The sequence below is a fragment of the Alexandromys fortis genome, unplaced genomic scaffold, assembly GCF_014885135.2.
Source record: "Alexandromys fortis isolate MF-2015 unplaced genomic scaffold, M_Fortis_MF-2015_v1.1 scaffold_168, whole genome shotgun sequence".
Lineage (NCBI taxonomy): Eukaryota > Metazoa > Chordata > Mammalia > Rodentia > Cricetidae > Alexandromys > Alexandromys fortis.
Window position 1 is genome coordinate 651,928 of NW_026068058.1, and position 23,141 is coordinate 675,068.

The window sequence follows — 23,141 nt, forward strand, 5'->3', positions numbered from 1 at the left end:
ATCCAGGTGGTGGTGCACGCCTTTAATCCCAGCACTTGGAAGACAGAGGCGGGTGGATCTCTAATTCAAGGCAGCCTGGTCTACAAAGTGAGTTCCAGGACAGACAGGGCTGTTACACAGAGAAACCCTGTCTCAAAAAAAACAAAAGATAAGTTGCTAATATCAATCTTTAAATGTCACCATTTAAAGTTTTGAGCAATTAAAATCCGTGGTAGTTTTTACTCTAATCTGTAGTGACTCTTATGCTGGGTATCCCAGCAACTGATGTTCATTGTCTTTACATATCTTTGCTTAATACCTCTTCCATTAATCACAGTGACTTGTGATTAGTTTAGTTAGAGAGACCTGTCTTCAGCCTGTGGGGACAGTTGCTAACGAAGAATGTCTAACAGTGAACAAATGGTACTGTTTGTATTGCTGAGTGTAATGGATGATTAAGCACTATTAGCGTACTGATCTCTGGGTTGTCTGATGTCCTCAGTGATTCCCAAGTCCTCTGCTGTAAGTTGTACAGAGTGATGGCCAGTGACTTACATGGCTGGATTTTAGTGGGAGAGGGGGGCAAGGGATTCTGAGGAACAGAAGCCATATGGAGCAGTATGGAGCACTTATCAATGAGTTATAATGTCGAGACTACTTCCCTTAGACTAATTTCATTCCTTAAGCATGGTGTGCTCATTAATGAATGGGTTTCTGTTAAGTGGAGGATACCCCACAATACCTTAATGAGCATATGACTTATGAAAATGCTTAATGTATGTTCTGTTATAAATGGTGTACTTTACAGATCTAATTATGGTACATGATGTTTAATCTGTTTTAGAAACTGGATGGCTTCTACAGGGAGCCAGGCCTCTGATATAGACAAGATTTTTGGATTCTTCAATGATGGCGAACCTCCCACCAAAAAGCCCAGGTAAACAAGAGAAAGGGAATCAAAGGAACAGAAAATTACCATTAGTGGGAGGTTCTTACCCTGAACTATTGGGGATTTCACTGACTAATGTAGCCTTCATTTAAAGACTAAATTTTTTTACATTGGACTTAATTTTTTTATTAAGCTAATACATACTTTTAAAATTTGTTACTTTAATTTCCTGTTTTTTTTCTAATCTTGACATCTGTTTTGTTTTGTTTTTGATTGTGAGACAGGGTCTTGATATGTAACCCAGGCTGGTCTAGAACTCGTCTTAGCCTCCCAGATGCGGAGTTTGCAGGCATGCACCTGACAGCACACATTTTAAATGCTGTGTTCTGCTACAAGCAACACATGTAACAGATAAGGACTCTGTTTGCTTTCCTGGTTCCTCCCCGTGTATTGCTGCCGAACCCTTATCTTCTCATGTTTATCTACTTGATCAACCAGTTCTCAGTATTTACATTATGTCTTTATACATAGTATTAATAAACTGGGTGGTTTAATTCCAACACTCAGGAGACAGAAGCAGAGGCAGGTGGATCTCTGAGTTCAAGGCCAGCCTAGTCTACATAGCAAGATCCAAGACAGCCAGAGCTTCGAAACACAAGACAAACATAAATAATATTAATAGCCAAGCCTAAAGTGTTAGGATTTTATTCCCTTTTGTGACTTTTTTTAAACTTCCATATTACTAAAGTGTGTCTTGGGTTTTTTTTTTTTTTCTATGTCGTTTTCATCTTTAGAAGCTGAAAGGAGAATTAATCTATCATATGCTAATTGATTCTGTGGATTCTTACTCCTGGACTAGGATTTTAATGTACTCATTAAAATTTTTATTTTAATGTACTCATTTTACTGAAGCATGCTCTCAGGTGCCTTCCTTAGTAAGAATACATAGGAGTAATTGTTGGAGATTCTAAATGGCTTTATCATTTCCTTACATTTATTTAATGGTTTGGCTGAGATTAGAATTTTAGGTAGGAAACATTTTTTTTTTCTTAGAATTTTGACAGTACCACTCATTTCTCTGGTAAGAGAGAAAAGTGTTCTTACCAAGGTAGACACTCTGTTCTGATTGTTTTAGAAATGAATGTGAAAGAGCAAATGGTGATTTGGCCACAATTTGAGAGATTTTTGGCCTATGGTCTGTTGACTCCATTGCTTTTAAGACTATTGTGAGGTAGAATGCCATTCAAGAACGTGTAGAACAGAGTGGCCCACCTTCTGCCTGCCGGGAATCAGAGAGCCACAAGAGAAGGGTCCAGACACAAGATAGCATTCTTTCAGGTCCCATCTTTAGTGACTGAGAGTCTCTACCAGTCTGAAATGCTTTCACATTCTGAACCTACCAGTGGATTAACCCGGTGATAAGTTGATCCAGTTACTTTCCAAAACCCCAGCTCTGAACACTTGCCTTGGGAACCAAACCTTTTGCAGTTGAACTTGACCAGGGGGTGCCTTTGGTCTCAAATCAAAACAACGGTTTTTGTATTGTGTGATCTTTTGCCTTTGCTTACTAGAATCTTACAAAAATAGATTATTCTCAGGAACGCAGAAAGTTGTACAATACCATATCTGGCCAACTAAATAGTATGGTACCTTCAAGCTACTTCCTGATAACTTCTTGTCTTAACCTGATATTAAACATTTCTGTGTCTGTAGAGCTTTTGTTGTTCAGATGTTGAACCGTCTGTCATTGTGTGTTCATGTTTTCTCTCCACCCCACCCCATCTCTCACTATTTGGTGCCAAGGTCTTTGTGGGTAACCCATCCTGAGCACCAGCTCTATCCTCCTGCATCAGCCTCCTGAGTTCTTGGATTACCAGCATGCACCTCTGTGCCTGGCTCTGTATTTTCCTCTTCTTTGTTTCAGTTCTACTTTCTTAAAGGTTTTTCTCAGTTTTTCTTAGGGATTTTTAAAACTTGTGGTTACATTTTTAATTTTCTTCAGTTTTGTTATTGTTACTGTTTTTGTCCTTTTGAAGACAGGGTGTCACTATGAAGCCCAAGGCTGTCTTACAAGTGTGATCTTGCAGCCTTAGCCTCCTGACTGATTCCTGTCTACCTGCTAGCTTGTTTGTACGTACCTCCGGACCTCTTATCATGGGGACCTTTTTATTTATTTATTTATTTTTGGTTTTTCAAGACAGGGTTTCTCTGTAGTTTTGGATTGTCCTGGAACTAGCTCTTGTAGAACAGGCTGGCCTTGAACTCACAGAGATCCACCTATCTCTGCCTCCCAAGTGCAGGAATTGTAGGTGTGCGCTACCACCGCCTGGCTTATGTGGGCATTTTGCAGATGTAAAGTGACCACATAGTTTGTCTATTCATATTTAAGTTACCGAGAAGCAGTTAGGAGTCTATGTGAGTATGGATATTAGTCAGGGTTCTCTAGATCAGTGATTCTCCAGCTTACTAATGCTGGGACCCTTTAATACAGTTCCTTGTGTTCCCCAACTATAAAATTATTTTCATTGTTACTTCAAAACTTAATTTTGCTACTGTTATGAATCATAATGTAATTATCTGATATGCAGGACATCTGATATGTGACCCCTGTGAAAGGGTTATAAAACCCCCAGAGGAGTCAGTCACAGCCCACAGATTAAGAACCACTGCTCTAGAGGAATAGAACTGACAGGATGAATACTTATTTCATAGGGGTATTAGATTGGCTTGCATGGTGTGGTCTGGGTAGTCCAACAGTGGTTTAAGTGGTTCAATTCACATTGGAGGGACTGAGAAGCCTGTAGCTTCTCAGCAGCCCCAGTCTGGTGTTGAAGGCCTAAGGACTCGATCCCTGGAAACACTGGTCTTCAGTCCACATTGGAGGACAGAAGGAGGTGAAGAACTGAAGCATGGATGGGGTAAATGCACCTGTCAGCAGGATGGGAGGGCAATGCTCACCTTTTTTTTTTTTTTTTTTTAACTGGCTGCCACTAGGTACATTTCATTTCGGGTGGATGTTCCCACTTTGAATAATCTGATCAAGCAGATTCCTTACAGATTTGCCCAGGGATTTTCTTCTAGTTGATTCCAGCAGAGTCTGTCAAATTGGGAACTAGTATTCACCATCCCAACATGCTGAGGAGTTTCCCTCTGAGTATGAATCCTGGAGCAACTTCGGCAGTTGAGGCCTTTTCTGCCATATGGCTATTTCCACAGAGAGAAATCTTCCCATCTCTTCATGCACGGAGACTGGGTGCAGAGAAAAGGTTGACTCCTAGAGACTGGGAGACTAGTTGGGGAAGTCTTAGATTTCCTACGGAGATTCTTCCTTAATCCCTCCCACCTGGCACTGTACACAGTGTTCTCAAGTGCAGAGTCCTCTGGCTGACTTTCTCCAGACTTGCAGCTGAGTTTTAGTGCGACCTGCCTGCCCACCTGAGCATACGCCTCAACATTGCTGAGCTTCTGCAAAAGGAATTGGGTTTTATTCTGAACTTCTAAAATCATGCTGCCTTCTGATGTCTGTTGTCTGCTTGCTGCTGTCATCTTGTCCTACCCTACTTTTTATACATGCTGTGGCAGGGTATTCCAGCCCAGCACCTCTGCCAACAGCCCAAGGAGTCACACTTTAGAGACCTCTGTACAGGAAAAGAAAGCACAGCAAAGAATCTCAGTACAAGCAAAGCTGTTGATCTTATTAAGACAAGGGATAGTAGGTACATCATTTTCATTTACTTTGGAGACTTGTGGGAGAGGGCTGCTTTTAGGGAAAGGATAGTACTTGCTCAGTGTAAGCTGCTTGAGAATTGCCTTTACAATGGCTGTTCATATGGGTCTATGGCTTTTTTTATGTTAAATTTCTCAGTATAATTTATACCAGCAGTTAAAGATTACTTAAAACTTAAAAATTAGTAAAGTTTGAGCTGAGTAAGGTGGTGTATGCCTGTAATTCTCACATTTGTGAGATGGAGGCAGGAGGATCAAGAATTTAAGGACTCCCGGGTCATCTGAAACACTGTCTTAAAAGCATGCACACGCGCGCACACACACACACACACACACACACACACACACACACTAAATTGAGCTGGTTTTCTTCTAAAGTCAAGATGACAAACCCAATCTCAAGTATATAGTTTCATTTGTTGTTTTAACATCCTCATTTGACATACCTCTTAGAAAAGAGAATATTGTGTCTATAGAGAATCTTGGCTTTGTCATTTGTGACTAAGTTTCTGACACCCAGCCAGATTCTTCAGTGAAAGGCTTTTTCCCTTTCCATGTCCCCTTGATTTTCCCTTTCTATCTTGCCTTAATTCTGTCTTTAAAAATAACTATTAGGGCCATTGTCATGGCTCTGCAGATGATGCTAACTAACCCTGGTGTCCTGAGTTTGGTCCCCATGTCAACATGGTGGGAAGAGAGACGCAACACCCAAAGTTGTCCTCTAACCTCCACACACACCATGGCTGTCCCGTCTCCTACACACACACACACACACACACACACACACACACACACACACACACACAGAGAGGCAGACACACTAAATAAATATGTTGGGGATTTTTTAGGTTATTTAGTGATTTAGGCAGAGATCATAAAACACAACTGCGACTTTTTTTCTTTTTTACTGAAAGCCCTTTTGTGAAAGTATTGTATGGGTGTGTGTATTTCTATAACTGACCTTAAATTTCCAATCCTCCTGTCTCTCCCTCCCAAATTCTGGGATTATAGACCTTGGTTATCACATCCAATTTTCATTCATTATCTTGATTCTCCTTTTTAAAGCGTACTCCGTTATGTGTCTCTAATAGCTGTGAACAGTTTTGTTGGTTACCCCCAGCAGATGAGCTATTTTATAAATGGGCCATCTCTCGTCTCTGTGTGTTTGCAGGTTTTCCTATTTGTTAAGTCATTGAGTGTAGAGATTGGAGTAGGACAGGCAGTTCTAGAGGTTGTTTCCCAGGACTCCAAAGTGTAAGTCTTTGTTGGGTTTTGTCTAAGTGCAGGTCATGTTTTTATTCATTGTACTATTTTGAAAAAGAAGGGTAAAGTAAGTAATGATTTTAATGTAGCCGTAGAGTGAGAGGGGAAAGGGAGCTGAAACATGCTGTCTCTCTGCAGGACTCTGCTCACTGCCATGAGAACGGGCTATTTTGTTGTGACAAAAACATGAGGCTCTCTCTCATGTTTTCAGAAGCCTGCTGAACACTTTTTTTTTTAAAACCCAGTGATGTCTAGAACCAAACAAACCATGCAGATTTGTCCGCTGGATTTGGCTTTCATGCTGAGTTTTATGTTTGCTTATAAAATCTGGAATCAAGTTTTTTATTGCCTTTCTTGTTTTACATTCATATCTCAACAAACAATATCAACTTAATTTATATGAAAATATTTTCTTTTTGAAAACAAATCAAACGTGTCCTTTTGAAATTACCATTGGCTTAAAGAATAATTTAGTTGGCAGAACTTCAGCTGTAGTACATTTGAACCTGCTGTAATGTTAATGGTTTTCTTAGCTAGAGACGACTATGGAGGAGAAAGCTGATTTTAAGATTATATCTCAGGATTCCTGAAATAGCTACTGCTTTGTCTTTCTACAAGAACTTGGAATACTATTATGGTGTTTCATTTCATCTACTTTGGAAAAGTGTCAGAAATTGGAATCCTCAGTTTTACAACTAAAATTTAGTAAGTGCATGCTTTTAATCCCAGCAGTAGGGAGGCAGAGGCAAACTGATGTCTTGAGTTCAAGGACAGCCTGGTCTACACAGTGAGTTATAGGCCAGCTAAGACTACACAGTGAGACCCTGTCTCACAGAACAAAGCAAACAAGTTGAGCTGTTGAATAATGAGAGCCAGCTACATCTCTGTCAGGCGTCTTGGCTTGTGTGCTTTGTCTGCTGGATGCTCCAATCCTTTTGTGCCTTTTCCTTTTCAGGAAGCTGCTTCCCAGCTTGAAAACCAAGAAACCTCGAGAACTCGTGCTGGTGATTGGCACAGGCATTAGCGCTGCAGTTGCACCACAAGTCCCAGCCCTGAAATCCTGGAAGGGGTTAATTCAGGCCTTGCTGGACGCTGCTATTGATTTTGATCTTCTGGAAGACGAGGAAAGCAAAAAGTTTCAAAAGTGTCTCCATGAAGACAAGAACCTCGTCCACGTTGCCCATGACCTCATTCAGAAACTCTCCCCCGTGAGTAGTCTGCTGTGTGCCATGGCCTGTGAAATTTTCTCATAATAGGATTAGTTTCTTACTCAAGCGGGAATATTTGTATAGTGCTTGTGTATTTATAACATTTGGCTCTCCTGCGAAGTATCGATAGAGCCTGTTCAGGATAATAGAGCCTGTTCAGGATAGTTATCCTGAGCCCATTTCATTCTGTTTGTGAATTTACTTTTTTGTTTGTTTGTTTTTGAGACAGGATTTCTCTGTAGCTTTGGAGTCTGTCCTGGAACTAGCTCTTGTAGACCAGGCTGGTCTTGAACTCACAGAGATCCTCTGCCTGCCTCTGCCTCCTGACTGCTAGGATTAAAGGCGTGCACCACCACTGCCCGGAGAATTTACTTGTTTGCTCATTATAAAAGGTGCCCTGATATCCATGACTTTAAGGAAATATTAGAAAGATTTAAGTTGGGATTTTGTTTTTGTGTTTTGAGAAAGCATCTTGTATATCCAATACTGGCCACAAACTTGAAGTCCTCCTGCTTCAGCTTCCTGGGTGCTAACATTATAGACATGTACCCCTTGCCCAGCTGCAGATAATTCTTTATCATCAGAGGGATAAAATGAAACCAGTTTTTAGTGTTCTTTTTAAAGGCTGTAACTCAAAGTAGTCACAAAGAATTTTATTCAATGAAGTTGGATAAGTATTTCTTGCTTTACCTGAAAAATTACTTGAAAATTAGGATTCACGTATGCTAGGACTATTGGTCCATGTACGTTACTTGAAACAGTCTCATGTAGCCAAGGTCAGCCTAAAGCTCACTGTGAAGACAAGGATAGGTTAGAATGCCTGGTCCTGCAGTCACCACCTCTCAAGTGCTGAATTACAGGCTGTGTGTTGCTTGGAATGGAACCACAAGCCTGTATTTGAGCCCACATGTTCCACATTTTAATAATTTAAATACACTTTGGAAGAAATAGGACACTTGCTCCTTAAAAGTTAACTCAGTAATTTTTATCCCTTTTCTCAAGACTGTAGAAGGAAATGTGCCTAAAACTTACCATAGACCTTAGGATTTCTTACTTCCTCTTTTTAGTTCCTTGTTCTTAACTGGAACAAACTGTTACTAACTTAAAACCACATAAAGAATTAATGGGTTTTAAAGAAATCAGATATAAGTAGTACATGCCTATACTTCCCACACTAGGAGACTGAGGCAGGAGAATTGCTACATGTTTGAAGCCAGTTTAGAGTAATGGAGAGTTTGAGACCATGTTAGACTAATTTAACTTAAAAAAAAAAAAAAACCCTAAATTAACACACACACACACACACACATATGCCAGGTAGTGGTGTCCCATGCCTTTAATCCCAGCACTTAGGAGGCAGAGGCAGATGAATCTGTGAGTTCGAAGCCAGCCTGGTCTATGAACCATTCTAGGACAACAAAGGCTACACAGAGAAACCCCATCCAAAAAAAAAAAAAAAAAAAAAAAAAAACAGAAAAAGAGTTCATGAGGTTTTTTAATTCCAGTCCTGTGCCCAAGGTGGTGGCACACACCTTTATCATTGTGTGTGTGTGCGCGTGTGTGTGTATGAGTATTTTGTCTGCTTGTGTGTATATGTGTACCTTGTATGTTCAGTGCCTTCAGAGGCCAGAAGGAGGAGTTGGATCCCCTGGGACTAGAGTTATAGATGGTTGTGAACCACTATGTGATTGCTGGGGACCAAATCCAGGTGTTTGGTAAGAACAGCCAGTGTTGTTAACCATTGGGCCATTTCTCCAGCCCATGAGGTCTTTATTCAGTATGTAAAATTACTTCAAAATGTATCCCAAACTTAATTATCAGCAGTAAAATTTAAAAATTCTTCAAAGAAAAGAAAACAGAGTTTGGCAGTGATTTAATCATAAACAGAATAATCTTCTTCTAAGAGGACAATAGGCTTGAGTAGACATTTCTCCCAAGAATAATAGATACAGCGGACTAATAAGAATCCAGGTATGGGGCTGGAGAGATGGCTCAGAGGTTAAGAGCATTGCCTGCTCTTCCAAAGGTCCTGAGTTCAATTCCCAGCAACCACATGGTGGCTCACAACCATCTGTAATGAGGTCTGGTGCCCTCTTCTGGCCTGCAGGCATACATGCAAAACAGAATATTGTATACATAATAAATAAATAAATAAATATTTTTAAAAAAAAAAAAGAATCCAGGTATGGAGGGCTGGAGAGATGACTCAGAGGTTAAGAGCACTGACTGCTCTTCCAGAGGTCCTGAGTTCAATTCCCAGCAACCACATGGTGGCTCACAGCCATCTATAATGAGATCTGGTGCCCTCTTCTGGCATGCAAGCATACATGGAAGGAATGTTGTATATATAATAAATAAATAAATCTTAAAAAAAAAAAAACTTAGGAGGGAGCTGGGCAGTGGTGGCACATACCTTTAATCCCAGCACTCAGGAAGCAGAGACAGATGGATCTCTGAATTTGCCTGGTCAACAAATTGAGTTCCAGGACAACTAGAGCTGTTACACAGAGAAACCCTGTTTCAACCCCACCACCACCAAATTAGGAGGGAACCCAGAAGAAGAAAACAACTTTAAACATAATTGGTGAAAATGACAGTTTAAAAGAGAAAATGAAAAACTCCCTTAAAGAAATGGAGGAAAAGACAAACAAAAAATTGGAAGAAATTAATAAATCCCTCAAAGAAAACCAAGAAAAAAAAATCAAACGGGTGAAACACAGTTCAAGACTTGAAGACTGATATAGAGGCAATAAAGACAACACAAACTGAGGGAATTCTGGGTATGGAAAATGTGGATAAACGAACAGGAACTACAGAGATAAGTATAACCAACAGAATATAAGAGATAGAAGAATCTCAGGTGTTGAAGATACTGTAGAGGAAATAGACTTACTGATCAAAGAAAACATTAAATCCAACAAATGCTTAACAGCTGAGCTTTCTTTCCATGGCTGAACTTCCGGACTTGAGCTTCTCTTTTCCCCTGCAGATGCCCTTATAGCAAGGGATGAACAGTAGTAACTTCTGTTAGAAGAGGCTTAAGACATAGCTCATTTCAAGGGCACGGTGTTTTATTCTTGGGCTCTTTTACTGTTCTCTTCACTATCACAAAATAACGGAAGTGAGCCTGCCTAGCCCAGATCTGGGAGGACAGTTTGAAACAAGTGTCTGAAATAGGGAAGACCCCACTCCCAGAATGAGCTTCTCAGTGAGTTCCAACAACTTGTGGTATTACTTACTTCATGGGGTTTTATGAAGAATAAATGGCACTAGCAAGGCTTGAGTGTTAGAAGGGTGGAGCAGCCTAGCCACCTTTTTTCATCAAACATCAGTTTTACTTCAATTAAATGAGTGCTCAAAGTAAATGAGGTAGAAATGTCAGTGACTTGGCGAGAGGTGACCAGGAGTGCTTGCCTTTGCCTTTACTCTAGTGTGACTGGAAGGATGAGTTACAGGGTAAAACAGATGAAGTAGCTCGGGATTCACTGCACCATTTTAAGTGAAGGAGGAAAATTCTTAGAGGTTGTGTGGGAGTCTGGCATTTCCTTTTGACTTCCGAACTCCTTGTTGATGTTTTCATTCCTTTGTCTCAGCTTAGAGAGGCCACTGGTGGGAAATTTAGTTCTCAGACAAAAACATATTTCAAATCTAAAGAAATCAACACAAAGACAAAAGCATCTTTCCAAGCACAGAGTGGTGGCTACCACCTGTAATTCAAGCATTGAGAAGCTAGAGATCACATCTCAATGCTAGCCTGGGTTAGATAGTGAAGCCACATCTCAACGCAGCACAAACAAGCAGAAATCCTCAATCTTTTTAATATTGCTTATAGAAGATTTAATAATTCACAGAACTGGAACTAAAAGATATTTAGCTAAAACAAGTGACTCAAGGGATTTTCAAGTTTTAGTCTTTTCATAGAAAAAAACTCATGTTCTTCACCCATGTCTAACTCATGGTCTACCTAGGCCCGTCTACTTGTGCTCATGGTAAGCAGACCGGTGTAGGAATATAGCAGTGTGATTGTAAGTATGAAGGAGCTAAGTACACATCGGAGTTACAAAATTAGAAAACACAACAAAAAACTTTTTAGTAAGAAGTCACTATATTTATTAATCTGAAACTTAATTTTGCTTTTGTGTGTGTGTGTGTGTGTGTGTGTGTGTGTGTGTGTGTGTGTGTGTGTGTGTGTGTGTGGAGATGGTGTTTCTCTGTGTAGCCCTGACTGTCCTGAAACAGCTCACTCTGTAGACCAAGCTAGTCTCAAACTCAGAGATCTGCCTGCCTCTTCCTCTGCCTCTGCCTCTGCCTCTGCCTCCGGAGTGCTAGGATTAAAGGCATGTGCTACCACCACCTGGATTAATTCTGCTTTTTTGAATAAGTATTGGTGTACACATTGCAAAAATCAAAAGGATGTTGTTATTTATATCTACTGAGATATCTTGCTCCTCTTGGTGTATTTGTCTCATTTCCTCTCTGCCCTAAGTCAGCATTCGTATGTATTTCTATATAGCCTTCCAGCTTTGCAAAGGTAAGCAGCAATATACCTATCCTTCCCTCACTGCTGCCATCTCCAAAATAAAAAAAAAATAGCGCATAACTATCCTCTAGTTTGTTTACCTAGCAGTGTATTGCTCTCCTGTACAGAGTGTAAGTCAGTGTTGTCACTATAGCAAAATACCTAATTGCCTTATAAAAAGAAAAGAAAGGAAAAGGTTCACTTTATGGTCAGTTTTTCCAACTACTTTGCACTTGTGGTGAGGCAGTACATCATGACCGGAGCATGTAGTATAACAAAAATACTTAAAAAATTAAAAAGTTAAAGGGAAGGGCCGGGGCCCCAGACTCACCTTCTAGAATATGCCCCCAATGACTCAAAGATTTTTCACTTGGTTCTATAATTTCTTAACGGAACAACACATGTTCTCATGCCTTTAATACTTTGGACTTTTGGGATACATTCAATGATAAGATATGGTCCTGGACCATACCAGTCTTCCATGTATGGGTGCGTAGTCTGTTGCTATTGGAGATAACGAAGCAGTGATAGCCTTGTGTATGTCATTTTATCCAGTTGCAGTTATATTTGCAGGATTCCACCCAAGAAATAAAATAGCTGCAGCATGTTGGGTTGGGTGACTAGACTTGTGAGTCTGATAAACTAAGGGAGCATCATGTTTCTTTAATAGTAAATCTAGTGCTAGCATTTATAGTGGTTGACTGCTGTGTGTCGTGAACTTAGTAGCTAGAGTTAATACTAACACATGATAGATTTTTATTTTTAATTTTATATGAGTTTTGCTTGATTGTATGTATGCATACTTTGTGTGTGACTGGGACCTGAGGAAACCATAAGAGGCTATCAAATACCTTGGAACTGGAATTACACATGATTGTAAGCCATTTGGATGCTGGAAATCTAACCTGCATCCTCTATAAGAACAGCAAGTGCTCTTAATAACTGAGCCATCTCTTCAGCCTCCTTTCTCTGTTTTTGATTGGGTTACTCATCTAATTAAGTAGTATTAGAGTCTCCTGTTGACTGCCTGTGCACCATTAGTGTGATATAATTATGTGATTGTGTAACGAAGTTAGGTAAACTTTGAAGACCTGCATTCTTAGCTAAATGAGTTCTAGATCTGTTTACACACTAGAAAATAATCTTGCAGCTGCTGACAGCAGGGGCAGAAATAACTGTGCTGTGCTATAGAGCAGCGTAGAACCATGATGAGCAGAGCACAGAAAAACTATGGCTGAAAAAAGGTTATTTTATAAAATACTGTGTCACAGTAGGAAAGGAACACTGAATGTGCTGTATCTGCTTAAGTGGTTCACTCCTGTGAGACAAGGAAACCTGGAAGGTGTAGAGGGCTGCTTTGAGGGAACCTAGAAGGAACTCTCTATTCCAAGGAGCTTGAAACCTATGCCCTGGTAACTAGATGCAGCAACTTGTCTCTTGCACCAGTAGCTCTAGCTTCTCTGGATGCCGAGGAAGGAAGGTCATTTGAGTATAGAAGTTCAAGGGCAGCTTGAGCAGTGTAGCAGTTCTTCCTCTGAGCTCATCTAATGGAATAACATCAAGAATAGATGAGGGATCCCATGTTTGTTAAAAACACTTCGCCTAATTACTTTCATTTCAGATTTCTTTTGTCCCAGGAGTTACTGTGTTCTTGGTTGTAAAATCAACTTCTCACCTTAGAGTGGCATTGTATTTCCTCCATCCTCAGAAATATGCTCATTCATTGTTTAACAGTGGGTACATGCTGAGAAACACATTCTTACGCTGTTTTGCTGCTGTACAAACTTGTAGAGTACCTGGGCAGTGGTGGCACACACCTTCAATCCCAGCACAGACAGATTCTGTGAGTTTGAGGCCAGCCTGGGCTACAGAGCAAGTTCTAGGATAGGCTTCAAAGCTACAGAGAAACACTGTCTCGAAAAACAAAAACAAAACAAAATAACAGCAACAAAAAAGAAAATCTGGTAGAGTGTACTTGTGCAAATCAAGATTACTACTTAGATGATATAGTTGTACAGGACCAACTATAAATGTGCAGTTGTTATGCAGCACAAAATCTATTTATGCATATATTACACATGAAGCCAGAGAGGTAGTTAAACCAAATGTTTAAATGGTTTATTTCAAATTCATTAGTGGTTAGTAATTATTACTGTTCTTTCTTTTCTTCTTTTTTTCTTTTGTTATAGAAAGGGTTGCTGTATATAGCCCTGGCTATCCTAGAACTCACTATTAGACCATTCTGACTTAAAACTCAGAGAGATGTGCCTGCCTCTGACTCAAATAGTGGAATTAAAAGTGCATGGCACTGCACCTGGTTTTCTTTTTTATAAAAAGAAAAAACAAAACAAAACTTTTTTTAGTTTTATTTATTTTTATGTGCATTGGTGTTTGACCTACATGTATGTCTGTATGAGAGTATCAGATCCCCTGGAACTAGAGTTACAGACAGTTGTGAGCTGCCATGTGGGTGCTGGGAATTTAACCTGGTCCTATGGAAGAACAGCCAGTGCTCTTAGCTGATGAGCCATCTCTCCAGCCCCTCTTTTCTTTTCTTTTTTTAATTTTTTTTTTAGTTTTACTTATTTTTGTGTGTGTTTTGCCTGCTTGTATGTATATGCACCACATGTGTTCCTATTGTCAGCAAAGACCAGAAGAGGTAATCAGATCCTCTAGAGGTAGAGTTACAGGTGGTTATAAGCTACCCAATGTGGCTGCTGAGAACTGAACTCAGGTCCTCTGAAAAAGCAACAAGTGCTCTTAGCCAACTAGCTATCTCTCTAACCTGGTTAATTTTATTTTTAATTATGTATATGTGGGTGTGTGTATGAGTGAGTGGAAATGCCTGGAGAGTCCAGAAGGTGCTGAGTCCTTTGGAACTAGAGCTACAGTTAGCTGTTTGAGCCACCTGGTCTGGGTACCAGGAACCAAACTTAGGTCCTCTGCAACAGTAGAACACAAGCTTAACCTTGGAGGCATCTCTTCAGTGTCTGGGTTTAGTATTTTTAATAATTGATAGCTATGGATATAGTCCAGTCCTGCATGTCCAAAGCTGTAGGTTTTATCCCCAGCCCTGTTAAAACAATTGCAAAATGCCAAGATTTTAATCATGAAATTTATTTTAAATCTCTTCATAACTTTGTCATTTAATAGATATTATTCACAGCAAATCTATAAACAGTGTTGTGATAGGAGCGGCAGGGCTGCGTCCCCAGCACCCCGGCCACCTGCTAGCTTATGCCCCGAAATAATTACACGGACACTGTATTCTTTTAAACACTTCCTGGCCCATTAACTCTAGCCCTTACAGGCTAATTCTCATATCCCGATCAACCCATCTCTAATAATTTGTGTAGCATCAGTCTTACCAGGAAAGATTCAGCATGTCTGACCTGGTGGCTTGTTTCATTGCTTCTGCCTCAGAGAGCAGAGCTATCGCATCTGCCCGGGAGAGGGGAGCATGGCGTCTTTGAGCTCACTTCCTCTTCCTCCCAGCATTCTGTTCTGTTTACTCCACCCACCTATGTTCTAACCTATCAGGGCAAGCGGTTTCTTTATTTAATTAACCAATGACCTTCCTCCATCAAAACAGAATGTTGAATTAGGTCAGGGCAAAACAATACAAGGAAGTATTAAGTGGTTTTCCTCACTCCATAAGCAGCCAAGTATCTGTAATTGAAAAAGAGATGCTAAATTGAATGTGGGAATACATTCCTGTAACCTAGCACTTTGGAGGCTGAGGCTAGAGGATCATGAGTTTGAGACCAGTGTCAGTCAACTATGTAACAAGTTCAAAGCTAGCATGAGCTGCGTATTGTTCCCCATGTTCTCTATTTTCCCTCGGTCTTGGTTGGGGTTTCTGTTGCTATAATGAAAACACCATGACCAAAAGTAACTTGGGAAGAAAAGGGTTTATTTCAGTTTACAGCTTGAGGTCCGTTGTCCAGGTTAAGTCAGGGCAAAAATTCCAATAGGGCAGGAACTAAAGCAGAGTCATGACGGAGTATCACTTACTGGTTTACTCCTCATTGCCTTATCAGCCTGCTGCACACTTGCTGTTTCTGTTTGCATGTTTTGGTTTGTTGTTTTTTTTTCTTTTTCTGGCAGGATTGTTTTTGTTTTTTGTTTGTTTTTGTTTTTGAGACAGTCTCTCAATATAGTCTATCTGAGAATTCTCTTAAGTAGAAAACCAGGCTGACCTTGAATTCACAGAGACACCCCCCCCCCCCAGTGTTGGGATTAAAGGTGTGCACCACTGTGCTGCAGCTTGCTTTCTTACATCACTCAGGACCACCTGCCTCAGGGTGTCACTCCACCCCATACACACAGTGTGGGCTGGGCCCTCCCATATCAATCATTAATCAAGAAACTGCCCTACAGACTTGTTGTGGGCAATCTAATGAAGGCTTTTATTCAGTTGAAGTCCCTATTCCCAAATAATTTTAGCCTAGGTCAAGTTGCCAAAAAGCAGACTCTCTAAAAGAATAAAGGGGACAGAAAATACTAAGCCACCTTAGGTCTGAGTGCTGCCTTCTGATCAGAATCCTGATTGAAGGGTAGTTGGTACTTTGCTTTCTACCCTCATCCTTTAGTCCTCATCTCTTAGCCTTGTCCATTTTCTGCCTTCTATAAAATGATAACTTAGAAGCTGGGTGGGCATGATAGCCCATGTAATCCCAGCACTAGGGAGGCAGAGACAGGAAGATCATTGAAAATGAGAGGCGAGCTGAGGAGTTCCATCTGGACGGAACCTTCATCTGGAGATGGATGGAGATAGAGACAGAGACCCACACTGGAGCACCGGACTGAGTTCCCAATGTCCCAAGGAGGAGCAGAAGGAGGGAGAATATGAGCAAAGAAGTCAGGACCACAAGGGGTGCACCCACCCACGGAGACAGTGGGGCTGATCTATTGGGAGCTCACCAAGGCCAGCTGGACTGTGACTGAAAAAGCATGGGATAAAACCGGACTCTCTGAATATGGCAGACAATGAGGGCTGCTGAGAAGCCAAGGACAATGGCACTGGGTTTTGATCCTACTGCATGTACTGGCTTTGTGGGAGCCTAGCCAGTTTGGATGTTCACCTTCCTAGACCAGGATGGAGGGGGGAGGACTTTGGACTTTCCACAGGGCAGGGAACCCTGACTGCCCTTCAGACTGGAGAGGGAGGGGGAGGGAAAAGTGAGATGAGGAGGGAAATGGGAGGCGGGGAGGAGGCGGAAATTTTTTTTTCAATAAAAAATTATATTACAAAAAAAAAAGAAAGAAAGAAAATAAGAGGCGAGCTTAGTCAAAGAGAATTGAATTCTAGGCCAACCAGGAATCCACAGCCAGACCATTTCTCCAGATTCAAAATGTCTGTCTAAAAGGCTTGTGCTCATTTCTGTCTGATGTGGTATTGATCACTTACTGTTTGCTAGACATTGTGTTTGGCATGTACCATCCTATTTTCATTATTACAATGAGAGCTGATGACATTTTAAGTTATAAAATATTCAAAATGTATAATTTCTGCAACTGAAACAAGTTAACAAAGTACTTACGAATTTTTTTTGTGTGTGTGTCTTTCAAATCTCCCACACATGCAGCGTACCAGTAATGTTCGGTCCACATTTTTCAAAGACTGTTTATATGAAGTATTTGATGACCTGGAGTCAAAGATGGAAGATTCGGGAAAACAGCTCCTTCAGTCTGTTCTCCATCTGATGGAAAATGGAGCCCTAGTATTAACTACAAATTTTGATAATCTCCTAGAACTCTATGCAGCTGACCAGGGAAAACAGCTTGAATCCCTTGACCTTACTGATGAGAAAAAGGTAAAATGTTAACCAGTAGTCTTCTCTTAGGGTAATGGGTTTTATCTTCCTCAGAAAATGTACCTTCTGTAGCGGAAGAGTATCAGTAATACTTTCACATCGCTAGGACTAAAATATCCCACAGAAACCAGCTAAAGGAGGAAAGGCTTCTTGGAGCTCATTAGTGCAGGGAACTTTAGGCATCACAGTAAGAAGAGCACAGTGGAGAGGCTCCCTTTTGTGGCGGTTGGAGCATGTGGTAGAGACCATTCACATCGTAGCAGAACAGAGCAAGAGAGTGGACCATAATCGACCAGGTTATAACCTTCATAAAAGCTCTCCCTTAGTGCTCTATTTACTGGCAAGACCCCCCTCCCAAAATAGCATCATGAATTGGGGGCCAGCACTTAAACCATGAGCCTGTGATGGACATCTCCAGTTAAAGCTGTATCAGTGAGAAAGAAAGCTGCTTTCCTTGCTTGTACTTTTGGGTTGTTTGTTTTTTTAGGTAAAATCAGTATACATACAATAAAATACAAAGATTTTAAAGTTATGAGTATTGACAGCTTTGCCCAATCATAAGGATGAAGTTAGTCATTTGAAGATACTGGAACAGTGGTTCAACAGGTCGGCTATCTAACCAAACTTTGGGAGTTTCCAGCCAGTGAGAAATCCCATTTCAAAATTTTATTTTTTTTAAATATTATTTATTTATTTGTTTGTTTGTTTGTTTATTATGTATACAATATTCTGTCTGTGTGTATGCCTGCAGGCCAGAAGAGGGCACCAGACCTCATTACAGATGGTTGTGAGCCACCATGTGGTTGCTGGGAATTAAACTCAGGACCTTTGGAAGAGCAAGCAATGCTCTTAACCACTAAGCCCAGTGACCTCAGTTCAGTTGCCAGGACCTACATGCTAGAAGGAGAGAACCGACTTCAGCAAGTTTTCCTCTGACCACACACCCCCCCAACATACACCATGTGCACACACACACACACACACACACACACACACACACACAAATTTGAAAGGTGTTGATGAAGAAATGATTCCTTTATGGTCATTTGCCCTGCTCTGTGATTTTGTCATTTTCATTGTTTTGTTCCCTTGGAACCTGCCTTTTTGTTCAGCTTAGTTAGTACCCAGATAAATAGTCTGAATAAATGATTCCCTCAGTGCCACAGACCTGCCTCTGCTAGGGTAGTAGCTGGAATACTACTTTGATTGGGACCTGGGACCCAGATTGGGAATTGAACAAGGTGTGGGGTGCATTCCTGTAATCCTAGTACTCATAATGCTGAGGTGAGAGGATTTTAAGTTGAAGGCCGGCCTGGGTTAAATAATGAGCAAAGAAGAATGAAAATAAGCTGGGTATAGCAGTGCACACCTATAATCCCAGCACTCAGGAGGCAGAAGCAGGTGGATCTCTGTGAGTTTGAGGACAGCCAGGGCTTCACAGAGATATCCATGAGGGAGAGAGGAAGAAAGGATGGGAGGATGGTACCAGTGCTTGAACCATCACCAAAGGAAACTATCCATATTGGGTTGCAAATGCTGACAGATTCTAACTGCTGACAGTGACTTTCAAAGAGAAGTCACTAGATTTGTTACCATCATTCCTAACAGTCCTAACATAGGAACTTGGGCCCATCAAGTTTTTGAGTTCTTGTCCTTATGATAGCATCAAGCTGTAGTTAAGTCAGAAGTCTAATCCTTAGGCAGCCTCTTACACATTGTGACTTTGAAGCAGGTGCTCGCCTTGCCATCCTGTCAAGCTATGTATGTATTGTGCAGGTTCTGGAGTGGGCTCAGGAGAAGCGGAAGCTAAGTGTGTTACACATCCATGGGGTTTATACCAATCCTAGTGGCATTGTCCTCCACCCAGCTGGATATCAGAACGTGCTCAGGAACACTGAAGTCATGGTAAGTGGTGCTGATCTAGCTGGGCTTTCACTCCTGCAGACATTTCTAAGTATATTCTAAATGTTAACATGGGAGCATTTACTTCAGTCAAAACAAGAAGAAAGTTAAGACCTTACTCCCTTGTGTTTTATCCCTGAGTTTGCATGCCATCCTGAGATCAAAGGACAGATATTTATTTGCCTATGCTTGGTGATCAGCCAGCAGACGGCACTCTCTCATTGGTACCTTCACATACCAAGAATATATTACTTTCCTTCTTCATTATTTGATTTCTTAATAAGTCCATGTCCAAAATAATTTAGGCAACTTTTTAAAAAGCAGTTATAGTTGGGACATAGATTATAAAAAGACTATCTACTTATTCACACTTAATTCTTTACTTAGAAAATTGAAAAACAAATTGATTGGATGACAAAATGGAGGTTTTCTTCTTTGGGTTTGTTGATCTTTGGGGTTCAAGTTTTGAACTTGTTCACATATACATATTTAAACTGGAAATGCTTCTTGGGTCCAGCTCAGTGCTACAAATTTTCAGAACAGGGTCACATGGAATCTTTACGGGACAGGGCCAGAAAAAGACCAGGAAACATGATGTTTTCTGAAGTATAAGAGATGGATAAGGGATATCCTTATCCATTATTGATACTGAGTGTGTGTGTGTACTATATGCACAGACACAAATTATGTATACACTCATGGTGATGCTTTTAGTAAGGTTTCTTTGACCATACCTATTGATAGAATTATGTTTTCAGATGACTAGTGGTTCAGTTTTTAAAGCAAAAAAACATTTGAGGACTGGCAAGATGGCCCAGTGGGTAAGGCACTTTCTCCACAATATGAGAACTTAGTTCTAGCCCTAGCGCTGACATAAATGTCAAAGACAGTGGCATGTGTATATAATCCCAACACTTGGAAGGTAGAGACAGGGGAGCAGACCATCTGGGTCAGCTGAATCTGCAAGTTAAGAGTTCAAATAAGAGACCTGCCTCAGTACATAAAATGGAGAGCAATGGAAAAGAACTCCCAACGTCAACTTCTTGCCTCCACAGATTACATGTAACATGCATATACACATACACGTTCAAAAAACAAATAAAATTTTTTTCTCCAGAAAGTGGAAAGGGGTAAGATACACCAAAGACCCGTTGGTTTTCTAATCAACCAAGAACATAAATCTAAAAAATTAAACGTGCAAGATCAGTAAACTAGCGCCAATGTGGTGAACTGTTTAAAGACAAAACAGAAAAATCAGTGAGATGACTCAGTGTGCAAGCCTTGCAGTTTGACTTCAGTCCCCGGAACCCATGTAAAGATAGGACAGAGAAAAATGAATTAATTCATAGTTGTCCTCTGATATCCACGTGCATCCTGTGGCATGCACTCATGTACTTACATCATATACACAAAGTAATGTATATTTTTAAAGAAACAAAACCTTCAGATGAACGTCAGATAAAAAGCAGTTTTAGATCAAGCATCATTATTATTGTAATAATAACTAGGAAATCAAACCTTGTGATCTCTTTCCCTCTTAAATTTTGGTCAGTGGACCACTTCAGTCTGCTAAATGTAGCAGTTATAGACTATTGACCTTTTTTGCTTCAGCCAAATCTTTTGTCTGTCTTCTGTGTCAGTAATCTGTTGTTTTCTTTTCCTTGAAGAGGGAGATTCAGAAACTCTATGAAAACAAGTCATTTCTTTTCTTGGGTTGTGGATGGACGGTGGACGACACCACTTTCCAGGCCCTGTTCCTAGAGGCTGTCAAGCATAAATCTGACCTAGAACATTTCATGCTGGTTCGAAGAGGAGATGTAGATGAGTTCAAGAAGCTTCGAGAAAACATGCTGGACAAGGGGATTAAGGTCATCTCCTATGGAAATGACTATGCTGATCTTCCGGAATATTTCAAGAGACTGACATGTGAGATCTCCACAAGAGGCAGATCAGGTAAGGGGAGGTCAAAGAGCAGCAACCCTTTGGCTTTTTGTGTTGGTGAGGAATAAAATCGCTAAAGACAAGATGAGGATGTGTTGTGTCGACCAGTTTGGGAAAAGGAAAAAGTGTCAGCCTTCAGGTCATGCCAAAGTACCACTTTGATAATGGGAAATAATCATAATATATACCCTTGCAGGTCATCATACACAGAGAGTAAGAAAAACACATAAGGATTCTTAGCTTCAGGCCAGCCAGCTTTCCTCGGTAGGAAAATGCACTTTCCACTCAAGCCTGACTACCTGAACTCAGTCTCTTAGCCTACTATGGAAAGGAACCTGCTCCTTTGACCTCCACACCTGTGCTGTGGCACATGCATGCCCTGCTTATGTATCATACATACACAGAATTAAAAAAATCTTTGCGGTACTGGAGAGATGACTTGTTAAGAGCACTTGCTGGGGGGCTGGAGAGATGGCTCAGAGGTTAAGAGCATTGCCTGCTCTTCCAAAGGTCCTGAGTTCAATTCCCAGCAACCATATGGTGGCTCACAACCATCTGTAATGAGGTCTGGTGCCCTCTTCTGGCCTACAGACATGCACACAGACAAAATATTGTATACATAATAAATAAATAAATTAAAAAAAAAAAAAGCACTTGCTGTTGTTCCAGAAGACCCAAGTTTAGGTCCAGCAACCATGTCAGGAGGCTCACAACTTCCTGTAACTCCAATTCTAGGAGATCTGACTCCTTCTTTTGGGCTCCATGTGTGCACGCACACACAATAAATCATAAAATTTTGAAGGTGCTTAGTTTAAGTGAGGTTCAATTAAAATTCAGGTTTCAAAATGGAGATAAATGACTATAAACTTAGCCTTGGCTAAGTTTATGAGGAAATTTCTTTCATGTATATATCAAAAATTTCAAGACCTTTTGTTTCAGAAGCACTTCTGATATAATTTATCCTGTAAGAACGTTTCCATAAAGAAATAATGTGATTACACACACAGTTGAATTAAAGATGAAAGTGTGACAAACCATGATGGTGCACAGCTATAATCTCAGCACTCAGAGGCTGTGGCAGGAGGATCAAAAGGGCCGCATAGCAAGACCCCAACTTGAGGTGGGGAAAACCTGGGAGCCTTAGGGGAGGAATAAGGCCAGGTCTAGGGTATGGTCATTCTGACTCACCCACCCAATTCTAAAGGAATTTTCTTGCTGTTTGTTACAGACTGTTGATAAAGAATCTGGCTTTGTTGGTTAGTTTTTAGATATTTTTTTTTTGGGGGGGGGAATTGTCTTATTTTGGTTTTTGTTTGTTTGAGATGAACTTGCTTTGTAGACCAGACTGTCCTCAAACGTAAACCTGTCTCTGCCCCCTGAATGCTGGCCTTGAACTCACTGTATAGTCCAGGTTGGCCTACAGCCAACTCTGAATCCTGTCTCAACTTCACAAGTACTGTGATTATATAAACAAACACACACCCACTCTACCCAGCCTGCTTCAAACTTTTATAGATAGATAGATAATTTTACTTTATGTTCATTGATATTTTGCTTGCATGTTTATCTGTGTGAGGGTGTCAAAAGCTCTGGTATGGTAGGCAGGTGTGAGCTGCCATGTGGTGCTGGAAATTGAACCCAGGTCCTCTGGAAGAGCAGCTAGTGCTCTTAACAACTGAGCCATCTCTCCAGCCTTGTTTCTAACTTTTGAATAAGTATTCTTGTTGCCAATTTGAATGTATTTTCAATAATACATTAAAATACAGGTGATCTAGTATATATTCCTAAATCTAATCATTCCCAGAGATGACTCCAAGTAGGATTCTAATTATAGTAAAAAAAAAAAATTTATTTTTTTAAATATTTATTTATTATGTATACAATATTCTGTCTGTATG

The 23,141-nt window shown here is 40.5% G+C and overlaps 1 protein-coding gene across 5 annotated transcripts in view; it reads left to right on the forward strand.

Moving 5' to 3' along the window:
* The window catches only part of Fam118b (family with sequence similarity 118 member B), a 46,779-nt gene that overhangs the window by 20,390 nt on the left and 3,248 nt on the right, over positions 1-23,141 (forward strand). For 3 of the 5 annotated variants that reach the window (XM_050120021.1, XM_050120023.1, XM_050120022.1), the window contains 5 exons: positions 824-916; positions 6,813-7,065; positions 17,173-17,400; positions 19,177-19,305; positions 20,970-21,255. In XM_050120021.1, coding sequence (XP_049975978.1) covers positions 831-916; positions 6,813-7,065; positions 17,173-17,400; positions 19,177-19,305; positions 20,970-21,255 — 982 coding nt within the window. In that variant the 5' untranslated portion in view covers positions 824-830. The remainder of the gene's footprint in view (positions 1-823; positions 917-6,812; positions 7,066-17,172; positions 17,401-19,176; positions 19,306-20,969; positions 21,256-23,141) is intronic. The other 2 variants (XM_050120024.1, XM_050120025.1) reach the window with 2 other exon arrangements.